The sequence below is a fragment of the Puntigrus tetrazona genome, chromosome 8, assembly GCF_018831695.1.
Source record: "Puntigrus tetrazona isolate hp1 chromosome 8, ASM1883169v1, whole genome shotgun sequence".
NCBI classification, from domain to species: domain Eukaryota; kingdom Metazoa; phylum Chordata; class Actinopteri; order Cypriniformes; family Cyprinidae; genus Puntigrus; species Puntigrus tetrazona.
In genome coordinates, this window is record NC_056706.1 from 8,468,227 (window position 1) to 8,488,857 (window position 20,631).

Below are 20,631 nucleotides of genomic sequence, written 5' to 3' on the forward strand. Positions count from 1 at the left end.
GACTTCATATTGATCCCTATGGATTATGAATGGGTTGTCACTTAAGTTCATAAGCGATGCATTCATGATACAGTACAGCCTCTAGTGCCTTATTGCTTTTCTAAAACGGTTAACACAACAACAACAAAATAAAATGTAACTAAAAATATATTACTGATGTACTGTAATAGTACTGAAAATCGTTAAATGCAGTCCTTCCGCTAAAGTAGTCCCTGACAGCAACAAACACAAGGGAATATTTCGAACTCGCCTCTCATGTAATTGAGCTAAAAAAAAAACAGAATAGCAGCAATTGAGTGTGCTGCGTCATTAATTTTTTTAACACCATATTTAATATTTTCTCTCACACACACACCTGCTAAGCTCTCAGCATGTGTGTCTGATTTTAGTCTTTTAGTTTCAAAACACACCGATTTGCTGTGTAGATTACAAGTATCATTACAATGTAAACTGATGGACATTTGATACATAATCATAACTGAAACAGAAAACTAGTAGATACAGTAATATTCTTCATCAGGCCAAACGTTTATTAGACGGGAAAAATTAAATGTGCAATAAGACCAGCAAGGGTCACTCCTACTTCATTAAATAAATAACAGACATAATACACGTAATACATAATACAGTGTTATGCTGTATTATTATGTTGCTAACGGTGGTTGCTGCTCAATGATACAACTACTGGGTGAAGCGGTCCTGTATCGTTTATAAAACACAGCTGCTGACCAATCAGAATCCAGTAATGGAACTAACTAGGTGTGTGTGTGTGTGTCTCTCTATCTATAAAATACAAATGCAATTTCACACAAAAATGCACTTAAAATGTTTATTGCATAGAGGAACAGTATAAGAGTCATACAATAAAATAGACAACATAAAACAATAGATTTGGCTCACTTATGCTCAGTAAAGTCGATCACTGTCCAAGTTTAGTTTTTCATTCAAAATCTGCAAGCCACTGAATCAGTACAATGTCTGAGTGCAAGATAATAAAACACTGATAAAAGAGGAACATAAGCAATCAGTAGATAGTACTGACAAGAAAGAAAATATGTACATAAGTAATGACTATACGTTAGTTATTTGAGATGAAAAAACAGTGCAAATTATCCCATAATAGCTTAATAGCCAGGAAACTCCCACATCACATAGAAAAATCAACATTTGTCTTTAGAAGTAGAACATTTTCTATGCACCCGAATAGTGAAAACACACAAAAAAGTATAATAAAAAAACAAATGACTAAAAGTGACAAACAATGTTACAAGACTAAAAGAAAATCTTCATTTTGTTCCGAGATGACAATGTAAACAGTATGTCAAACCTATATGCATAATATTTGCTGTGGGTCCTCTGAGCTTCTGTCAATATGACGCTATGAATGTCTGAAAGCTCCCAATAATTTACAATAAATCACACACATTAAATAAATAACATTAAACTAACAGATATCTGTACTGAAACAGAAAAAAGTCACTTCACTAGAGAGAAATACCATTTTAAAAAACTTCAAAAGTAAGTTACCATTCAGATTATACTATGCAACAGATAAACTAGAGGTCTTTAATCTCAAACAGTATACCAAAATATTATTCATAATCGATTTAAGAGGTATTCAGTTTCGAATACTGAAAGTTTTGGCTTTCTTGATGCTTAACAGCATTGGCGGTTTTATCTTTGGTTTATCTGCAAAAAGTTGAGCTTCACTTTCTGTTGTAGGAAAACGTCTTGAGTAGATATCTGGATATTCCTTCTGAAACTGAGAGGAAAAAAAAAATAAGTGGAACAAACCATGAATTTACACTTTAATGTTAAGACAATTTATCAGTGAATAAATTACATATAATTTTGTGTTTAATATTTACTGGTAGAAAACAACAAAGTGACAAAAATTTTTTACAGCAGGAGGTTTATGAGACATGAAAAGTTCAGTAAATAAATACCAGTTTTAGCTTCTTTTTCTTCTCTTTCGCAGACATGGTCTTGTCCTTTATGAGACTCTCCAGTAGGTCAGCGAGAGCAGTCTGGGACACAGACAGTTTCTGCTCTTCAAACTCCTGAGTGCTGATCTGCCTGCAGAATGAGTAGGTCGGCATGGCAACACCAGAGCCTGGGTATGTGGTCTAAGATCCAGAACGCATGCAAATGAATGTTGCATAAATTAATAAACACCAGCCTCTGTTCTCCTGAATAATTTGGTTTAAATACAATTTAACATGCTCCGTTTAATTCCTCCATTAAAATGTCCATTAAATTACAAACGAACAAACAAAAAAAATCTTTGATTTTATAAACCGAGGGCCAAGTCAGAATTATAATTTTCAGATGCTTTTGTTTTAACGCAGATTACATTTAACGTTCACTATTCCTTCATCCTGTTTGCTTTAAAAAAAAATATTGGATTTTTTTTTTTATGTTAATAAAGTATAACATTTATTAACCAAGGATGCATTTGATCAAACGTGACATTAAAATGATGTATGATACTACAAAGTTGTTTTTTTCCCTTTCTAATAAATGCTGTTCTTTTGAACTTTAATTATCAAAGAATCCTGAAAAAAAAAACCCAAAACAACAACATGCAGCAAGGAAAAACAGTTTAAATTAAATAAATGCAGCATTGGTGATCGCAAAGCTTAATCAAAATTTTGTTAATTCTATATATTTTGCATTTGCACTGCAAGTGCCCCTATTATATAATTGGCCTTTCATGCAGTGTGTAATGTAGCTGTATGCAGATGTAAGCGATCTGCAAAGTGCATGATTTTATTTTAAGTTATTATCTCCAAAAATAAAGAATTTACTCTATACAGCCTAAATGAGGCATTAGTAATTTGAACCCCACTTCCATCATCACGTCACGTTTTTTCCTTTTCAGCCAGTTGCAAACAGGAACTGTATAGATGTATAGCTCTATATGTGCCAGCATCACGCGCCGAATGTTGTAATTATAAATACTGTGGTTTTTTTTTTTTTTTTACAATTGTTTTGTGTCTTCAAAGTATCGACACGAACAGTAAGGTTTAATTTGGTTTCATCGGTGTATGTTTTTTTTTTATGTGTGTATGACTTTCAAAGACTTCCATTATACGACTGACTGACTGCAGCAGTTTGAGTTCTGCTTTTAAAGTTTGCTATAAAAATAAAAGTGATTGATATTTATATGTCTATGATTTTACTGACAATACCAACAGACTAGGCCATCTGACCAATCACTTCAAACCAATTATTTGAGAATCGCTGGAAAATGAGGTGATATTAAAGACATTTTGAGAAAACAAAAGTTTTTCCACCTCGCATGCATGTAAACCTATTGTAGGAGACTCCCAAAACAATATTATGAGCATTAAAAATTGCATAATAGGGTAACCTTAAACAACGCTGCTGTATTATATTACAATAAATATACATTTCGATGTGGTTTGTCAGCACTCACCAGTGACTTGAGGTAACTAATGTGATCTTCAACAGCATTGCGCAGGTACACAGGCACTTGCATGACCTCCTGATGGTGATCCATGAGAAATGATAACAGCCTTGTAGCCAAGAGCTCGTCCAGATCATCAACCTCCTCACAGCTCAAGACGCATCTAGAGAACGTCTGCACCAACTGCACACACATAAACACAAATGAATATGTAATGCGTATGAAATATGAATGTGCACAAAAAAACCCACATTCACTTCAATGTAAGTGAGATGATAAAAAGATAAAAATATGTATCTATATAAAGGTCTGCTGGACTCTTCCTGACCAGAGTCCGTGTTCCAATGACATCATGCAGACGTGGCATATCGACGTTCTGGCTCATACGTGAGATCATTCGCAGGAGAAGCTGTAGTTTGCGGCGACTGGCGGGCGGCAGGAGTAATGTGCAGAGCTGCAGGCCCTCGATGGCCACCCGCTCTAGTGACGGCTGCAGTAAACCTGGAATGTCATGTGACTCACATGTTACCAAAATAAATCACAGCACTATAACTTAAATACAAACACAAAATTGCCACACATAAAGCTTAAACATCACATAATCAGTGCCAATGATCAAATCACACACAAACTTCTTCAAGCAACACAACTGCACCTACAAGAAATATAGATATAGATATTATATTTTATATTGCAGTAAGTAAAATAAGTGTGTGTGTGTGTGTGTGTCACTGGCCTAACCTGTTGTTGTTATTTTAACCAAAAGTTTTGCCAAATAAATGTGAAAATGTAAAAAAAAAAAAAAAAAAAATTAGTAGTAGGCAAAGTGTGTCACAGAATTAGTTAGCATTAAAGTGATAGTTCACTCTAAAATTCTCTTATACCGTTCCAAACCTCTAAGGAGATATTTAGCAAGTATCCATTTAGTGTTTCATGCAAGAAACTACTGTAAATCATACAGGTTTGGAACATGAGGGTGAGCACATTTTTGAATGAACTATAACTTTAAGAATTGTAATTCACGTTAGTGTGGCGGACGCAAACAAACACATGCTTAAGCACAAACAGAGAAGCACATCCTCATGGTTCGTGTGTGTTTTTCACATGCTCTTACTTTGCTCTGGGTGGCGTGTTAACGGGGGCCAAGTGGGTGCAGGTTTGCTCAGGTCCAGAGAGCTCTGACAGCGCCTGCTAAAGCTCGGACCTGCCCTAATGTCCATGCAACTTCCATGCAAACTGAGCAAACCGGGACCTCTAAGGCCAATGCTGGATGTGGAATCTGGCTTCATGGTAATTTCAGCTACAGGAGCGTGGATGCTAAAGCTGCTAGCAGACATTTCGCTATTCTCCTCTATGTCAAACAAGTTACCGATGCTTCTGGGACGGGCCCTGGAGGGTCTCTGGTTGGTTCGGTGAAGATCTGAAGGGAGATGTGAGCTTGTGTTGTTGCTGGATGTTTGAACACAAGAGTTTATGGACACTGAGGAACCCTGAAGCTCAAATTTGAGGTTTGGATCTACTGGAGAATCTGTTTGAGAGGATGATTTATCACTGCTGCAGGACTGTATGCTTACAGACGGTCTGAGAAGGCTGTCCTTTTTATCAACAATTCCCTCCAAAGAGCAACTTCTTGACCGAAGCCTGCCAAATGGGACTTCTGTTTTGGGAGCTTGAGGAATTTCTAGATAGCTACCGTCCAGCCGGTCTCCATCGCTGGCCCTTCTACCTCTAAAAATGGGCTGCTGTACTCTATGGGCCTCTGCTTTTGAACTGAAAACTTCTCTCATGGGCGAATCGGTTTCATCGAAGGCCTCCTTTCTTATTAAGCTCAGTAAGAGGCATTCAGTCGATTTGAACAGGTTGGCAGCGTTCACATATGGGGTTTTGGCTGGCTGTGGGCAGGTGGGTTCCTCCTGGCTTTTACGCTTTCCACGTTGAGTTTTAGGAGCTGTGATGTAGCCACACATAACTAGCAAAGGACCAGACGACAAAACATAAACAACAGACAGGCAGGCAAAAGATATTCAAGAATGAGGTGAGACATTTAAAACAGAGCAGACAGAGTTAGTTTTGAACATCATCTGACACCACAAAAGCAGTGCAGTCAGTAGAAACAGTGCCGTGAGACTCCAGTTTGTTCCATCAGTATCTTATATATTAATACCCACAGCCAAATGATTCTTTAAGAGGTTTTTTCCAGAAAGGATGAAGTGTATGAGTATTCAAACAATTCAAGCCCAAATCTCAAAAATCACAGAACGTTTGTCCTGCTTATGTGAAGAAAAGGAAAAAAAAAAGTAACAAACCATACATAAACCATTTTTCATCATGTTTTTGGAAGCTCTAAATCCACTTAAAAGAAAAAAATTCCTATTACTACTACTATTTAAAATGAACTATTTTCTATTTAATTCGATTTTCTTTAAATAGAATTTGTACATTTTCAGCAGCAATTACGGATACTTCACAAATCCTTTTAATATTCTGATTTGGTGCTCAGAAAATAATTATCATCATAATACAATCATGCACGTGTTTCATACATACCCAAGATGTTGACAAAGAGTTCATAGTACTCGTAAGTAAGCAGCGGTTCAGAAAGGCTGTAGAAATAGTCTGAAACCGTTTTAAACACGTCCCGCTCAAATCCTGGGTAAGATTGCTGGTTTGAGTCATATTTTGGCCCTTGATGGATTGGAAAAATGACAAAGCATTATTATAAAATTAATAATATTTATATCACATATTCAAAAATACATTTACGAATTTAGTGCCATTTTGAATACTTATTCTTATCTCCATTTAATTTCACAAGTAGTACTTACAGTTTGCGAGACATTTCATGGCAGACAAAACCCAGTATGGCAAATCATCTATGAAGGTGGATGAAACAACAAACAAAATAAACAGAATGTAAAAAGATGTTTACTACAAACTGAAAAGTCACACATCTGACCTACCGGTCTTATCTTCCAATGAAACGACTCCATGTTTATTGACTTTGGTCATATTATAAACAATGAACTGAGGATTGACTTGTGCTGGGTCCAAAACATCTTCAAGAGACCCTGATCCCACCAACTTCTGCAAACTGAGCATTCAAAGGATGACGTACAATATCATGTAGATCATATCTAAAATGTTGTTTTATTTATTTATTAATTTATGTAATACACTCTATAATTAGAACAGACGTGTAACAGGATTTTCTAGGGGAAAACACTGCAAAAAAGACAACATAGCATCACATTTTACTCTATTATTATCATTCTGGATTTAAATAAACCATACAGAGTTAATTTCACATCAGAAACTAACCAGCAGTGATCACTAGCAAAACAATTACATTGTGGACGTGGACCAAAGTGTTATTTGAAATACTTTATTTCTATGTATGTCTTGTAAATGCCAAAAATTTAGAACCAGGCAATACATCAAAGTATTACGTTAGATAATCCCGCTACTAAGTAAGTGATTGCAAGCAGGAAGTACTATTTGTGTTGTGTACTTCAACACATGCAAACTATATGTAACAGATGGTGTGGGGGGGAGGTGGGCTTACTGTGTAAGTGTGACATTCTTCCAGATAACTTGAATGTCGTCCTCTGTGAGCTCCCTGCTGTGCTCCATCTTACTTGAGGAAGATCCCTCGGGAGATTCTTGTGCTTCTGGATCCACATTTTCCTGTGTCAAATAGCAGGTGTGTATTATACATCTGCAATGAAATGCCACATTAACAGCACATCTGAAACAACAAAACTTACCAATATTTCTTTATCAAATTTCCTAGAGCCCCTGAATTTGAAGAAACTCTCCTTGTCTATCATAGATATACTCTTTTTCCTCAAAACAGGGGCACGGTTAGGAATGGGCTTCAGTGGAGATGTTGATGGAAATCTGAAACATATTTTAAAGCAGACAATATTACGATTCTCTGCAATATTCTGCAAATTATTTCAAAGAGTTTTGAATACCTGTAAAGCTGGCTGTTGTCCTCCAGGTCTTCCAAGCCCCATTTACCCTTCACATCCTCAATAACATGGTTCTTCAAGAACTTTTTTAGCAGCTGGACTGTCTGCTGTCTGGTGACTTCAGGTCCAAAATTGCTGTTGTTCTTCAAAAGTTCATGTAGCAAATCCACAGCTGCTGATGCGGTAAAGCAGTTCATGTAAACCCTGAAATGCTGTCGGTGCTTCTTTAAAGGCATCCCTGCCCGGAAAAGCTTGGTCACTTCATTCCACTGGAAAATAAAAAAAGATAACATGGTATGAAGAGTTTGTAAACACTATACTATTGATATATACATTTATATTTTAATACTACTAATAACGTCGTTCTTCAAGTTTAAAACTGTTACTCTTTTTGTTCAAAATGTTTACACAATTGACGTTAAATATACAAATTAGCAAAAGGCATGGTAAAAAGTTAAACAACAAAAAGTTCTAACAACATATACAGCTGAGGAAACACCTAAAGTTAACAACAAACATAGCACTTCTTATAGCTCAAAAAACTTAACTCAATTTGTTTAACAAAGGTTGAACAGCTAAACAAACTTGCCTTATAAATCTGCGATAAATCACCACGCTAAATTTGGTAAATAAGGCAGGAGGGACTCACCAGTTTAGTGGCCCTGTAAGGACCTGGAGTGACAACGTGTGAACTCATTGAAAAGATCGCGATGTATCAAACACCTATACAGCCACTTTCATTATTCCTACATATACGAAAGAGTTTATTTTTGATCTGCTGAACACGTTTGGCTATATTTAATAGTATTGCTGAATATATCAATAGCTAAACCCGCTAATAAATACTTCGCTGGATGTGTAAACAGATATCCGGGGATGCCTCAATCCTCACCCACACTCGTTTGAAATTATTACCCTAACGTCTCGGAGGATTGTAATTGGACGGTTTGTTTAGTCACATGATTTATGTGGCGACAGCCATTGGCTGTTCATTGGCGATAGCTTTGGCTGTCAAAATATTGGTCTGATTAATAATACACTGTCAAAGATGTTATTTTTATTATGAACATCCAAAACAATTATCAGCAAACTATGTTGTTAAGTTCCTTATATTGAATGAAAAATTAATAATTCACAAGCAGAAGTGGGTTACATCTTCACTGACATTCCCCTTTTTGATGCAGTATGACTTTTCTTTAAAAGAAAAGTGGTCATTTTGTTTGTGCTTTTCTTTTTTCCTGTGTGGATAATACACACGTAATACATGATGTATGCAAACCCATATTATTATTTTTTTCTGTTCTTGTTTTTATGATTGTTTTGAGAAGAATGTTTAATTTCCCCGATCTTTTAGGTTTTTAGAAGGTCTGGAAGAAAAACAAAAATAATATTAAACTTTTTACTGAATTCAAAACATAAATCAGTGGTTTAAAAAATGATTATTTACGTATATTCGAAGACAGATTTGAAAGTTTTATAGTTATAGTTACTTTTTACTGTTTTAAACCACATGTAGTTTCCGTTCTGAGAGGACGTGGAACGACTACAATGACCAAGCTGCAATGCACACACGTTAAGAGTTTCACTTCCGTTTTTGATTGTCTTTACGATTGTCTTTTCTGGCGATAGTTACCGACTCATAACTACTCGGAAAATATTGAACGGTTTATCTGGTAGGTGCTCGTTTTTGTATGAACAGATCACTTTGAACAACATGCTCTATAGGATGATATGCACGCAAAGTTACTATAGTGTAATTTTCATTCATATTGGTGGTGTAGAACAGTCGCTAGAAAGCTGTGTTGCTAGCTTTTAGCTGTCAACGATACCTACCGAACTTCGTTAGAGACCTGTAACTGGTTTAACAGTTTTAATAATTAATTTTAAAACATAAACATAAATAGGTATATATGTATTGCACAAAAGAAAAGCAAAAATCGTTACTCGGTCAAACAAAACTATATTTTTATGCTAAACTAGCTAGCTGACAAGTACAGCGAGCGGTGTTGACTTTCAATTACAACTTTTTACATATTGCATGAGATCCTGCAGCTAGTGATGTGATTTTGCAACTGTTCTTTTATCTTAGGATCTGCTGCTGAAGACAGACTGAAAGAACGATGATTGATATCAAAGCATGGGCAGAATATGTGGTGGAGTGGGCAGCCAAAGACCCCTATGGCTTTCTCACCACAGTTATCCTGGCTTTGACCCCTCTGTTTATCGCCAGCGCCCTGTTGTCATGGAAACTTGCCAAGATGATTGAGGCCAAGGACCGAGAGCAGAAGAAGAAACAAAAACGACAAGAGAACATTGCCAAAGCCAAGAGGGCCAAGAAGGATTGAGATTGGCATGGAGAGGGGTCGATGTAACAGTCCAGTCTCCGATATATGGCTCATCTCTTAACCCAGGACAGTTCTTATGGGTCTTGGAGCAAGACTGGGCTTGAAAGATGCCTTAGTAAACCCTTAGAGGGAACATATAATGGAGATTTGATTGATCTCAGTGGCAGGACTGCAGTTCTTTTCCAGGATATTATCAATACAGTGGAAAATGCACTGCATTGTTGTGCTATACACCATTGTGCAGTACTCTGCATTCCATTTTTTACTGAGTTGATTGTTTTTTCCAAGCTATATCAACAAAACACATAAATTATGCTTTTTTTTTAATTAATAAAAAAAAAATCTTAACATGAATTTTGGCTCAAAACTGTCTAATGTCTGTGTAATTACTACAGTATTCTTGACTTAACATTATTTCCTGCAAATGTGACAAGTAACGCAATTTATTATAGTCATAAATGAATTCTACATGTGCTGCACTTTCTAATTCTTCTAGTTATTTGCCTTCAGTGGTTAATGAATTACACTAAATAATAAATACCAATGTTCAACAGAATAGGCCATTTAAGTAAATTAACTGGAAACCCTTATGATTTTCAGAATTAGTGTATGTAATTATGTTTATATGATAAACAATATTTTGATAAGTGCAGCTATACATTGTATTTACACAATTTCTAAGAAAAATGCAAAAGGAAATAGACAGAAATAATTTCAATTTTTTTAAATATGGTAAGACATCTGAAAACATTTCAATTAAACAAAATGCATAAAAAAATTCTACATTTGGTGATTTGATTTTGAAACAATCCTGAAGCAGAGCTCTCAGAAACCTATTTCTTAACATCATTTCACAATTCATTTCAGTAATGATAAAATTAATGGTTCACCCAAACATCAGATGTAGACCAGTTTGTTTCTTCATCAGAACCGGTTTGGAGAAATTAAGCATTATATTACATTGGATGGACTTGGATGGTCCTTTAATCAATGTCTTGTGAAATGAAAAGCTGCATGTTTGTAAATTAACATTCATCATTTTAACTTTAAAGTCTAGAATCCATTATAATAACAGACCATCCCCTGTCATCCTCTCACATCAAACCGACCAACATATTTGTTTAGAAGCATTTTGGTTCCATATTTAGACAAGAAGAGGGCAAAATATTGATAGAGGATTTGTAATTTACCAGGAAGCAATGGTTTGAAGTTAAAATCATCTTTCTACTGAGCTTTTCTATGTCTCAGATGTCCTGATAGTGTATTAATTTTCAGAAATGTACATTTTTAAAAATACACCTTTATACTTGAAAAAATAATAGCAAGCTAACCAGTACTTAAATAAAGTGCTTTTCAGTTGTCTCAAGAAAACCTGTACTGAATATATATCAAGACATGCATTGAAAATCAGCAGAACTATGATTTTACTTAAATTGCAAATTTACTTGACGACAGCAAAGGAGATTTCAAATAAACCTATTTTTTGCTTCCTGGAGGTGTCCAGGACCCAGGCTGGAATTTGTTAGCAGTGCTTACAGGCTCCTCACTGAATTCAGTCTGTCCAAACTGTGCAGCAGAAGCATGGCCTTTGACCTGAGTCTGAACAGGTTGGGCCACCAAACCTTCCTCATACTCTTTGACCTGCAAGGCCTTATCCCTCTCCTCTGAATCTATAGCTCTGATTTTGATTTGCTCCCTGGAACGTTCGTTCTGTAACAACTCCTATAGTGGACAAATGACAAGTGTTAAAACAACATTCACAATGATGTGTTCATTACAATCTTACTAGCTATAAAATTGTCATTTTAAGACAATTTATAATCAGACACAAATAATACCTCCAATGTAGGTGGCTGCTTCCTCCTGCCTCTCATCCAAGCTATAAGAAAAAAGACAAGAGATAATAATGTTCAACAAAGAACTAAATTACTATGTCATTTGATAATATATATATATACACACACACACACACACACATTTACACTAAGTATAATATGATCAAACTAATAATAATGGGCTAATATAATCTTCACTAGGGTCTGTTTTCAAATATGCAAATAGTTCATTTTAGCTTAGAGTTATAGAAATTTTGGTTAGATTCACATTATCATAAAAATACAGTATTTGTTCATTAATGCATTCTATATTACCATCCCATTCAGTAGGAATGTTTCCTTCCATGTACTCAAAGTAATTTGGATTGGCTGCTTCTACTAGGCGTTTGGGCCGGATGACCTGCCCTGGAAGACAAAGCATCAGGTTTATCTAAATTGGCAAATAAAGCAACAAAAAGATAAGTCATCTATAAGCACTAGCCAAAAATTCTGAAGATTGGAAGATGACGTAAGTATTTATTGTACAAAGTGTACAAAATAGTTACTTTATATAACAGTTAAGTTATTTTAAGCATTTAAGAATAGAATACATTTTCTTCATATAGATAATTCTCAAAATGAGTAACAATTTATATACAGTGTTGTTATTATCTTGAAATTAGTATCAAATTGCCTATTAGTGTTTTAAAGTGGTCAAGATTATTTATCAAAGTCACCTACCAGTCCATGACTTTTGCTCGGGTATATAATAATATTTATTTCCTAAATGATCTGTACCGACATGCTCTTTTACTACTCCAAACGTTCTTCGCAGCAGAGCCGTAATGCGGTTCATCTCTATAAACGAAATATCAGTTTATGTATTATCTCCTAATGCGCATACATACACATCTACGTTGAGCCGTAGGTTGCACAACTACCTAGCATTAATACTCTCATCTGATTGGTCCTTGTTCCCGGTCTGACCAATCAGAATTTGCGTTGTAAATACGTTACAACATGGCTGCCTCCTATCCAACAAAGTGCACAACAATCATATTATAAAGCTGAAAAAGATAATATACATTTAGTACGGTGTGCAGAATGAATTTGTTTAGTTTAAAAACGCGGTTTTACAGGCTAAAAAATCGCCACTCAAAAGCTGGGGTAACAGACTGTAAACAGACATCTGTTATGGTTATTTCACTCTGACAACATAGTCATACTGCACAATACTAGCATAAACATAAACAATTCTATGTCTCTACAACGATGCTGAGTTTTCTTTATGCCAGGCAATCGGGGCTTGACGAGCCAGTTCGTCTGAGACGCGCAGAGTCTACAAGAAGGTAATATTGTAATGTTTGCCAGAGTTTTCATTTGCATATGTATATGTTTAAAACAATCAAAACTCTCCAAAGGATAAACCAAACAAGTAAATGGAAAAAAAGGTGGTGAATAACTTTTTAAACTGTTAACACATTCACATTCATTATTTGTTTTTTGGTATTGAGCAATAATGTTAACTTTCAGTTAGTATTTTGTTATGTTTTCTGGAATAATTAATGCATAAAGGAGAATGATGATTAATTTTTTTATTTAACGTTTTGTATTTCATAGATTTAATTGGATGTCAAATTCATCTAAAATCACGGGAAAAGTGGCATAACTTAATCTCCATACTGTATCTTTAGGGTGCTGAGTCTGGAGTTGAACCACAACAGAGATGTTGATCGTATTCATGGCAATGGAATTAACACCATTGACATTGAGGTTATTGATGGAAGATAGTAAGTGAACTATAACCATAGAATTCACATTTACGTATATTTGCATTTAACACAATTTTTTTCATGAGATGAGTCCTTACCACAAGACAGTAAATACAATAAATTTCTGGCCCGTTTTGCATTTGAGTATGTTGTCAGGTGGATCTGATGGCGTTATTGTGATCTATGACTTGGAAAACAACAGCAAGAAGCCTCAATACACTTGCAAAGCAATCCACACAGTGGGCAGGTCAGTACGACCAGTGATCCACTGACCACCAGATGGCAGTATGATATTTTCAGAGTTAAATGTGTGGCTTTCACATCTGTTTTTCTGTGAAGGTCCAGTCGACATGTGCATAAATTCAGCGTTGAAACAGTGCAGTGGTACCCACATGACACTGGTATGTTTGTATCCAGTTCATTCGACAAAACCATGAAAGTCTGGGACACAGAAACTCTAAAGGTGTGTATATATATCCATGTCTGCAAGATCACTTATTTATTTGTTTTTCAATCCTTAATAACATTTTGTATATATGCATGTATATTGCTTTTCTCACTTCTGATTAGTTACTAACTGCATTTCATTGGCTCCGTCCTTGCACAGTGACAACAACTGCTCTTACGCAGTCCAAAACGTCCCCTCTTTTTCTCAAATGCAATTTAGCAAATTATCCACCAACTGAAAGCAGTTAGCCTTTGTGGATCCACCAATCTGCTCAAACAGTGGCTCTTCTGTGGTGTCAAATGTCCCTTATCTATTGACCCTTCATCCGGTATTTGCATTGTAACTGGCACACGGACACACAATATCTTCTGCTCCCTTAAGCACAACTAACGTGTGTGTGTGTGTGTGTGTGTGTGTGTGTATGTGTGTGTATATATATATATATATATATATCTGTTATGTATATGTTATTTATTTATTTCAGCCAGCTGAGGAGTTCCAGTTTGGTGGCAATGTCTACTGTCATCACATGTCTCCTATAGCCAGGAAGCACAGTCTTGTAGCAGGTTTGTTCTCTGACCAAACCAAACCATCTGCATCCAGCTGTTTTCGTTACTATTTTATTTCAATCAGTTAACATTTTTTAATCCTTAGAGCTGTAGAGTAGCTCATTCAAAGCTTCTATGTCTTCAGATTGCCTTCATAATAGAGCTTATTCCTAAAAAAAAGTATGGTTTTGATAGATGCTTGTATCTGCTCTAGAATATTCTTTCGTTAAAGTGGGAGTACTTGAGGAATCTTTATCATCATTATCGTTGAATGGGGAGACTGTGAAACATTTCCTGCTTTAGATATGAGAAGTGAGGAATCCAGTCACTTATCTACTAATCAAGAACGACCGGTTGTGAATGCCTCCATGTCCCATTTGTCAATGAACTCATAATTCATTTTCCCCACCTCCATGTTTTCATAAAAAAAAAAAACAAACCTGTTTTAAGGAGACTTTTTCTTAATAATTTCACTTGTCTATGAATGTGTAATTTTTATCGCAAGTTAGGATCGGCCCTGATACATACTTTTGTACATATGTTCAGTCTTTTTGTCTTTGCTGAATTATCTTTACAGCTATAGGAAATATTTTGTCAAGTGTGACAGCAAGGCCTTTTAAGAATTGCACACCTGTTTCCAACTCCATTCGTGTCAAACATTGTTCATTTCGGGTGTTCTGAGTTCTCTAGTGTTAAAGCCATGGTTCACATCAGACTTTTTGACAGCTCTGACTAACGCCTGCAAGGTTTCCAGTTACTGGAATGCATTACAATATAAATTTGGTTAAGCATAATTATTGAAGTAAACTGTTTTTGTATGTTTATTGTGACTTATTTAAAAAAGTTTTTGACCAACTTGTCAAAAATCTCACAATCAGAATTTTTAAGATTATATCTAACATTTGCCAAAAATGTTTAGCATTTGTATTCCAGTGAATAAATCGTATAAAATAACGAAATATTGTGCATTTACTTGCCACTAACACATATTGGTGAGTTCAGTGTATGTTGCTCTTAACACTGGGTTCACAACTCCTACAATAACAGTGTGTCTGAGCTGTTGTGTTACTCTTCTCACTCAGCTCTATTGTGCTCTGTGTTGGCAGTTGGTACCAAAGACCCCAAAGTGCAGCTTTGTGATCTAAAGTCTGGGTCGCGCATCCACATCCTTCAGGGTGAGTAATGCCAGTTGTTTCTGAATGGAGACAGCCCTGGTGGAGGGATATTGTACTCTTTTGAAAGCCAAAGGCTTAAATGTTTTGAGCAAACATTAATTCCTGGCATTAATTCTATTAGCAGCAATTTTCTGTTCTTCTCAGATATTACAGTGCAAGATTTACATTACCCTTCAAATATTTAGGGTTGGTAAGGTTGTCTTAAGTGCATTAAACGATATTATTGTGAAATATTGTTATAATTTATAGTAAATGTTTTCAATTTAAAATATTTATATTTAATATTGGTGCAAAGCCAAATGTTTTGCAGTCATTTGATCTTTCATTCTAAAATCATTCTAATATGCTGATTTGGTGCTCGATCTTTATATCAATGTTGAAAATTATTGTGTGATATTTTTGTGGAAATGTAAGCTTTTTTTCAGAATACGTTGATGAATGCATATATCTTTTATAACATTATAAATGTCTTTTTTAAACTTGTCAAATTTGATCAGTTCAATGTGTCCTTGCTGAATAAAAGTATACATTTCCTTAAACTTGATACTTGCTGACCCCAGCGTTTTGAATCCAAACACTGAGAGTTGGTCAAAGTGTCATTTATCATAAAAACAAGTTTTCCCTGGCAGGTCACAGGGGTGAGATCCTCTCAGTGAGATGGTCTCCACGATACGAGCACATCCTGGCCACCGCCAGGTAAGCTCCACACCTGCACAAACGCACTCATCTTTCATTTGCTACAATAACCAGCCACATCATGATGCTGTTTTTTTAACTATTGTATTTTTATATGGTAAATTTCAAGTCACATGCAGTTTTTATGCATAATGTTACTAGTCTTCTGAACGGATCCACTGCTCACCTGCTGTTTGGGTAATGTGAGTGAATGAGAGTGGGATAATTAGCCTTTTAATTAGGGATTTTTGAAACTGTCCTTCCTGCCTGAAAAATTAAGAAAACAGACCTGCGTGTCAGCCTTCTGCGAGATTTTTTGCTAAATATATTTTCAGTAAGTAAGCAAGCTATAATCAGAGTTTGAACTAAGCACATAAAGTTTTAAAAGGAACTGATTGTAGGAAGACTTTCAGGCATTTTGGCAACTGTTTTGTTTGGCATCTAATTCCAAGATTGCTGCTGATTGCCTAATTTAGGTGGGCTTAAGAATGATTATGTTAGTATTACATAAACAGAGGGATCAAACTTGTTTAAAGGACAGTTTTGAATCTGACATCATCGTCTGTAGGAGATGTATTGATCTTGCATTATTGCCGGTAACTCTTGTGCAATGGATTTCCCATCAGCACTGACAGTAGGGTTCGTGTCTGGGATGTGAGGAGAGCCTCAGGGAGTCTTTTTACTTTGGACCAGCACAACGGGGACAAATCCAAGGCCTCATCCGAAGCAGGTGAAATCACACTCATTTCATAAGGCCTCATGGGGATAAATGTGTGTTAATCTTCACACGATAGCTTCGGGAAAATATACTACATGATGAATCTGTTTTAATGAGTTACATTTTAGCTGAAAAGCATTTGAGATATAAAGCTGTTTATAAAAATATAATTACATAAAATGCATTTATTTAAATAAATATTGCTACCTAAATAATGCATAAGAATTCATATGCAATTTTACAACAAATCCATGTGATTTTTTTTTTGTTCTGAGCAAAATCAAATGAACACATGCACAAACATTACTAGTGTAGTACAATGTAATCTAAAATTTATAGCAAGAAATATGTCAGTATTATTTAATATAAATATATAAAAGTGAATATTACTTTAATTTAAATATTTATATAATGTACAATACGGTACAGATACATTTCTAATTTATTATTTATAAAATTCCATATATAGGGCTCAATTAATCTTATCCAAAATAAAACTTTTTGTTTACGTAATATATTTGTGTGTCCATATTTGTTACGTATATATAAATACACACACATACAGTTTATATCTTGACATTAATTACATGTGTATAGATTAATATATATATATTTAATGGATAAACAAAAATATTTTTCTTAAATATACACATACATGTGTTTGTATTTATATATACATAAGTAATATACACACTCATTTATTATGTAATTTTGGATGCGATTAATTATTTGACAGCACTAGTTTACATAATATGTGTGTGTGTAATATGTATTGTATGTGTAATACACAAAATATAAACGCATGTCTATATATATTTTGGAAATATATATATATATATATATATATATATATATATATATATATGTATATATATATATATATATATATATATATATATATATGTATATATGTATATGTATGTATGTATATATATATATGTATATATATATATATATATATATATATATATGTATGTATGTATGCATGTGTATGTGTTAACATATAAATATACACACTACACACACATATATTATGTAAACACTAACTTTCATTTTGGATGCGATTAATTTTTAGGACTGTCAATTTCATTAAATTACAAAAATATGTAATATTATATATTACTTTTGTTCTAGTGAACACAGCACACAATGGGCGAGTGAATGGATTGTGCTTCACAGCTGATGGACTTCATCTCCTCACTACTGGGACAGATGATCGTATGCGCCTATGGAACAGTGCCACAGGGGAAAACACATTAGTGAGTAGCAGTGCAGTCAAAGGAATGTCTTCTCTCATGAGTGTTACTGGCCTTCTGTGGGCAAAACATTTGATCCCAGAAGCAACAGAGACAGAATGTTGCCAGACATGAAAACAAGTTACAATCATCTGAAGGCACTACTAAACATTTTGCTACACATTTTCTTCATTGTCGACCAGAAAAACGCATTTTATTTGTTGCCAAGAAATCCTTATTTCTCATTAACAGGTGAACTATGGGAAGGTCGTGAACGAGAGTCGCAAAGGCCTGAAGTTTACCGTATCGAGGGGCTGCAGTCCAGAGTTTGTGTTTGTGCCGTGTGGCAGTTCGGTAGCGGTGTATGGGCTTCACTCAGGAGAGCTGATCACTATGTTGAGAGGACATTATAATAATGTTGACTGCTGTGAGTTCCACCCAGACTATCAGGTAATGTTGATCCTGATGATTTACTTAGGGGTTTAGACTTTACTATTAAACTAAACCAGCTGTAAGTAAACCATTAAGTTTACATGCAGTTATTTAATGAGATCTGTATTAGCTCATAGAGTCATTATTGGCTGTGAATCTGTGGGGTGCATTTTTAGGAGCTGTACAGTGGAGGTAAAGACTGTAACATCCTGGCCTGGGTTCCAGTGCTGAGACAGCCTGACATTGAGGATGATGAAACCAACTCTAAAAGGGTAAAACTGTTTTTCAAACAGACATTTCTAATATAAAAACATGTTGTATATTTTCACTGCCTTCTATTCAAATATCTGATGTTGATTCAAATGAATAGTGCACCTTTATAAAAAAAAAAATACAACGTGTTGTGGAACAGCTGTTTATATCTTTACAGATCTGCAGGTTTGGACTAGGTGGGGCAGAAAGTGATTCCAAATTTGTGCTCACATCAACACATTTTGCAACCTAGCTTGTGTCTCTCAGCCAATAGATAAGATCAGATGACCTGACAAACTATGCCTATTATGGCTTGTGTTCAGATGCGGTTGCTATCAGTCATGACATACGTGAGATGTGCATGTTACCTGGAGTCACATCTTGATGGCTTGTAGTTTATCAGTCATTCAGTGTTTGCTAAACATCCTGCTCTGCCAGTTTTTCTGACAAAAATATCTGGTACACATTTTAATTAGCACATTGTATTACTGGTGATATACACATCATAGCTTATAGTAATTACATGGATTAATGTATTTAGAATAATTACACAACAACATATACATTATTTATATTTCTATATTTAACATATTTTATTTTGGGTAACATATTGTGGTTTGAGAAATATATTTTAAAACCTTTTAACTTTAAACAGTATTAATTCTAAGTATTGTCACCATTTTATTTTTTCAAAGTATCACAAAAAATATTTATAGTTTTCTTTTTTTTTTTCACTTTTCTTTTATTTGCAATAATAGCTGAAATTTATTCATCCATAACTCCATGACTCCATAGCTATAAGTATATAGTATTTATACATACAGATAAATACACACACATGCAGCAGATATTTAGAAAATTCATATAATTGATGTTATGTATAAATATTTTAAATATATAAGCATATATTAATTATATATGTGTATGTGTATGCATTTAAATATACAAAATAAATATACACAGTATACACACATTATGTAAACAAAAACTTTTATTTTGGATGCAGTTAAACGCGATTAATCATTTGACAGCACTTTTTTTAATGTTTCTGAATATTTTGAATGTATATTTTTACAGAGTGATGCACAAGCTGCAATCAATCCTGCTTTTGAAGATGCCTGGAGCAGCGATGAAGACTGACAAAGCAAGGAAACCATCACTCTGTTTTTTAATATCCAAATAAACCACTATATACATGCCCTCAGATGTCAAAGTGCTCTTACTGCATCCATTATTGCATTGATGGGTGCAAATAAAGTCACTGTACACAAAAGTAGACTCATGGGTGTCCTGTACTTTCATTGGTTGTCACCTACTCATTTGCCTGTGTATTTAAAATTTGACATCACCTTCAGCTTGTGTCATGGGCTTCACTTCTACAGGATTTGCATTTAACATAGATGTGGACTACAAGCTCTCACATCAACAACAAATAAATACCATGAATTGGTGTAAAAATAAATAATAAAAACTTTATGACTATGCTGAACCTGTTAGTTTTTACTTCTGTTGCATGATTAGCAAGCTGTTTACACTTTATTTTTGTGACTTAAACATTGAATGTAGTAAGAAAAAAGATCCATGCTGACATTATCATTTGTACTGTGAAATATATGCTAATACAAATGCTGTTGTCTGTTTATTTTTTGTTATATTTTTTTTTACTTCAAAAATAAAGTAACTTTTGGAACATTATAAGTTATTATATTGTGACATTACTAATCTGTCGCAATTATTTGGCGCAATTGTTCTGCTCTCATGCGTTTCTTTTTAAGATGGTAGTCGTGCAACCAATGGCGTGCGGTTATTGCGAGTC

At 34.8% G+C, this 20,631-nt stretch overlaps 4 protein-coding genes across 6 annotated transcripts; 2 read left to right on the forward strand and 2 right to left on the reverse strand.

The window, feature by feature from the left end:
• Window positions 1–815: 815 nt before the first annotated feature.
• On the reverse strand, window positions 816–8,321 carry depdc1a (DEP domain containing 1a). 2 transcript variants are annotated; one of them, XM_043246028.1, is made up of 12 exons: window positions 8,051–8,321; window positions 7,405–7,670; window positions 7,195–7,327; window positions 6,993–7,114; window positions 6,391–6,521; window positions 6,256–6,303; window positions 5,978–6,115; window positions 4,545–5,399; window positions 3,759–3,931; window positions 3,440–3,613; window positions 1,947–2,126; window positions 816–1,762 (listed from the first exon to the last, which is right to left on the reverse strand). In XM_043246028.1, exons 1-12 carry the CDS (start codon window positions 8,096–8,098, stop codon window positions 1,619–1,621), a joined length of 2,412 nt encoding a protein of 803 aa, XP_043101963.1. In that variant the 5' UTR covers window positions 8,099–8,321; the 3' UTR covers window positions 816–1,618. The 2 variants fall into 2 exon arrangements, with proteins under 2 accessions (XP_043101963.1, XP_043101965.1); XM_043246030.1 differs by lacking the exon at window positions 4,545–5,399.
• Window positions 8,322–8,944: 623 nt separating this feature from the next.
• On the forward strand, window positions 8,945–10,100 carry smim15 (small integral membrane protein 15). The gene is made up of 2 exons (XM_043247027.1): window positions 8,945–9,074; window positions 9,491–10,100. The coding sequence occupies exon 2, from the start codon at window positions 9,522–9,524 to the stop codon at window positions 9,744–9,746; it is 225 nt and encodes a 74-aa protein (XP_043102962.1). The 5' UTR covers window positions 8,945–9,074; window positions 9,491–9,521; the 3' UTR covers window positions 9,747–10,100.
• A 354-nt stretch (window positions 10,101–10,454) lies between these two features.
• Window positions 10,455–12,505, reverse strand: ndufaf2 (NADH:ubiquinone oxidoreductase complex assembly factor 2). Its single transcript, XM_043247026.1, has 4 exons — window positions 12,302–12,505; window positions 11,897–11,986; window positions 11,585–11,625; window positions 10,455–11,468 (listed from the first exon to the last, which is right to left on the reverse strand). Exons 1-4 carry the CDS (start codon window positions 12,414–12,416, stop codon window positions 11,223–11,225), a joined length of 492 nt encoding a protein of 163 aa, XP_043102961.1. The 5' UTR covers window positions 12,417–12,505; the 3' UTR covers window positions 10,455–11,222.
• ercc8 (excision repair cross-complementation group 8) lies at window positions 12,071–20,304 on the forward strand. 2 transcript variants are annotated; one of them, XM_043247023.1, is made up of 13 exons: window positions 12,071–12,089; window positions 12,856–12,909; window positions 13,255–13,350; window positions 13,478–13,579; window positions 13,672–13,795; window positions 14,265–14,346; window positions 15,435–15,503; window positions 16,133–16,199; window positions 16,805–16,908; window positions 18,031–18,155; window positions 18,384–18,581; window positions 18,740–18,835; window positions 19,893–20,304. In XM_043247023.1, exons 1-13 carry the CDS (start codon window positions 12,085–12,087, stop codon window positions 19,953–19,955), a joined length of 1,185 nt encoding a protein of 394 aa, XP_043102958.1. In that variant the 5' UTR covers window positions 12,071–12,084; the 3' UTR covers window positions 19,956–20,304. The 2 variants fall into 2 exon arrangements, with proteins under 2 accessions (XP_043102958.1, XP_043102957.1); XM_043247022.1 differs by lacking the exon at window positions 12,071–12,089 and having other exon boundaries at window positions 12,579–12,909.
• Window positions 20,305–20,631: the final 327 nt, after the last annotated feature.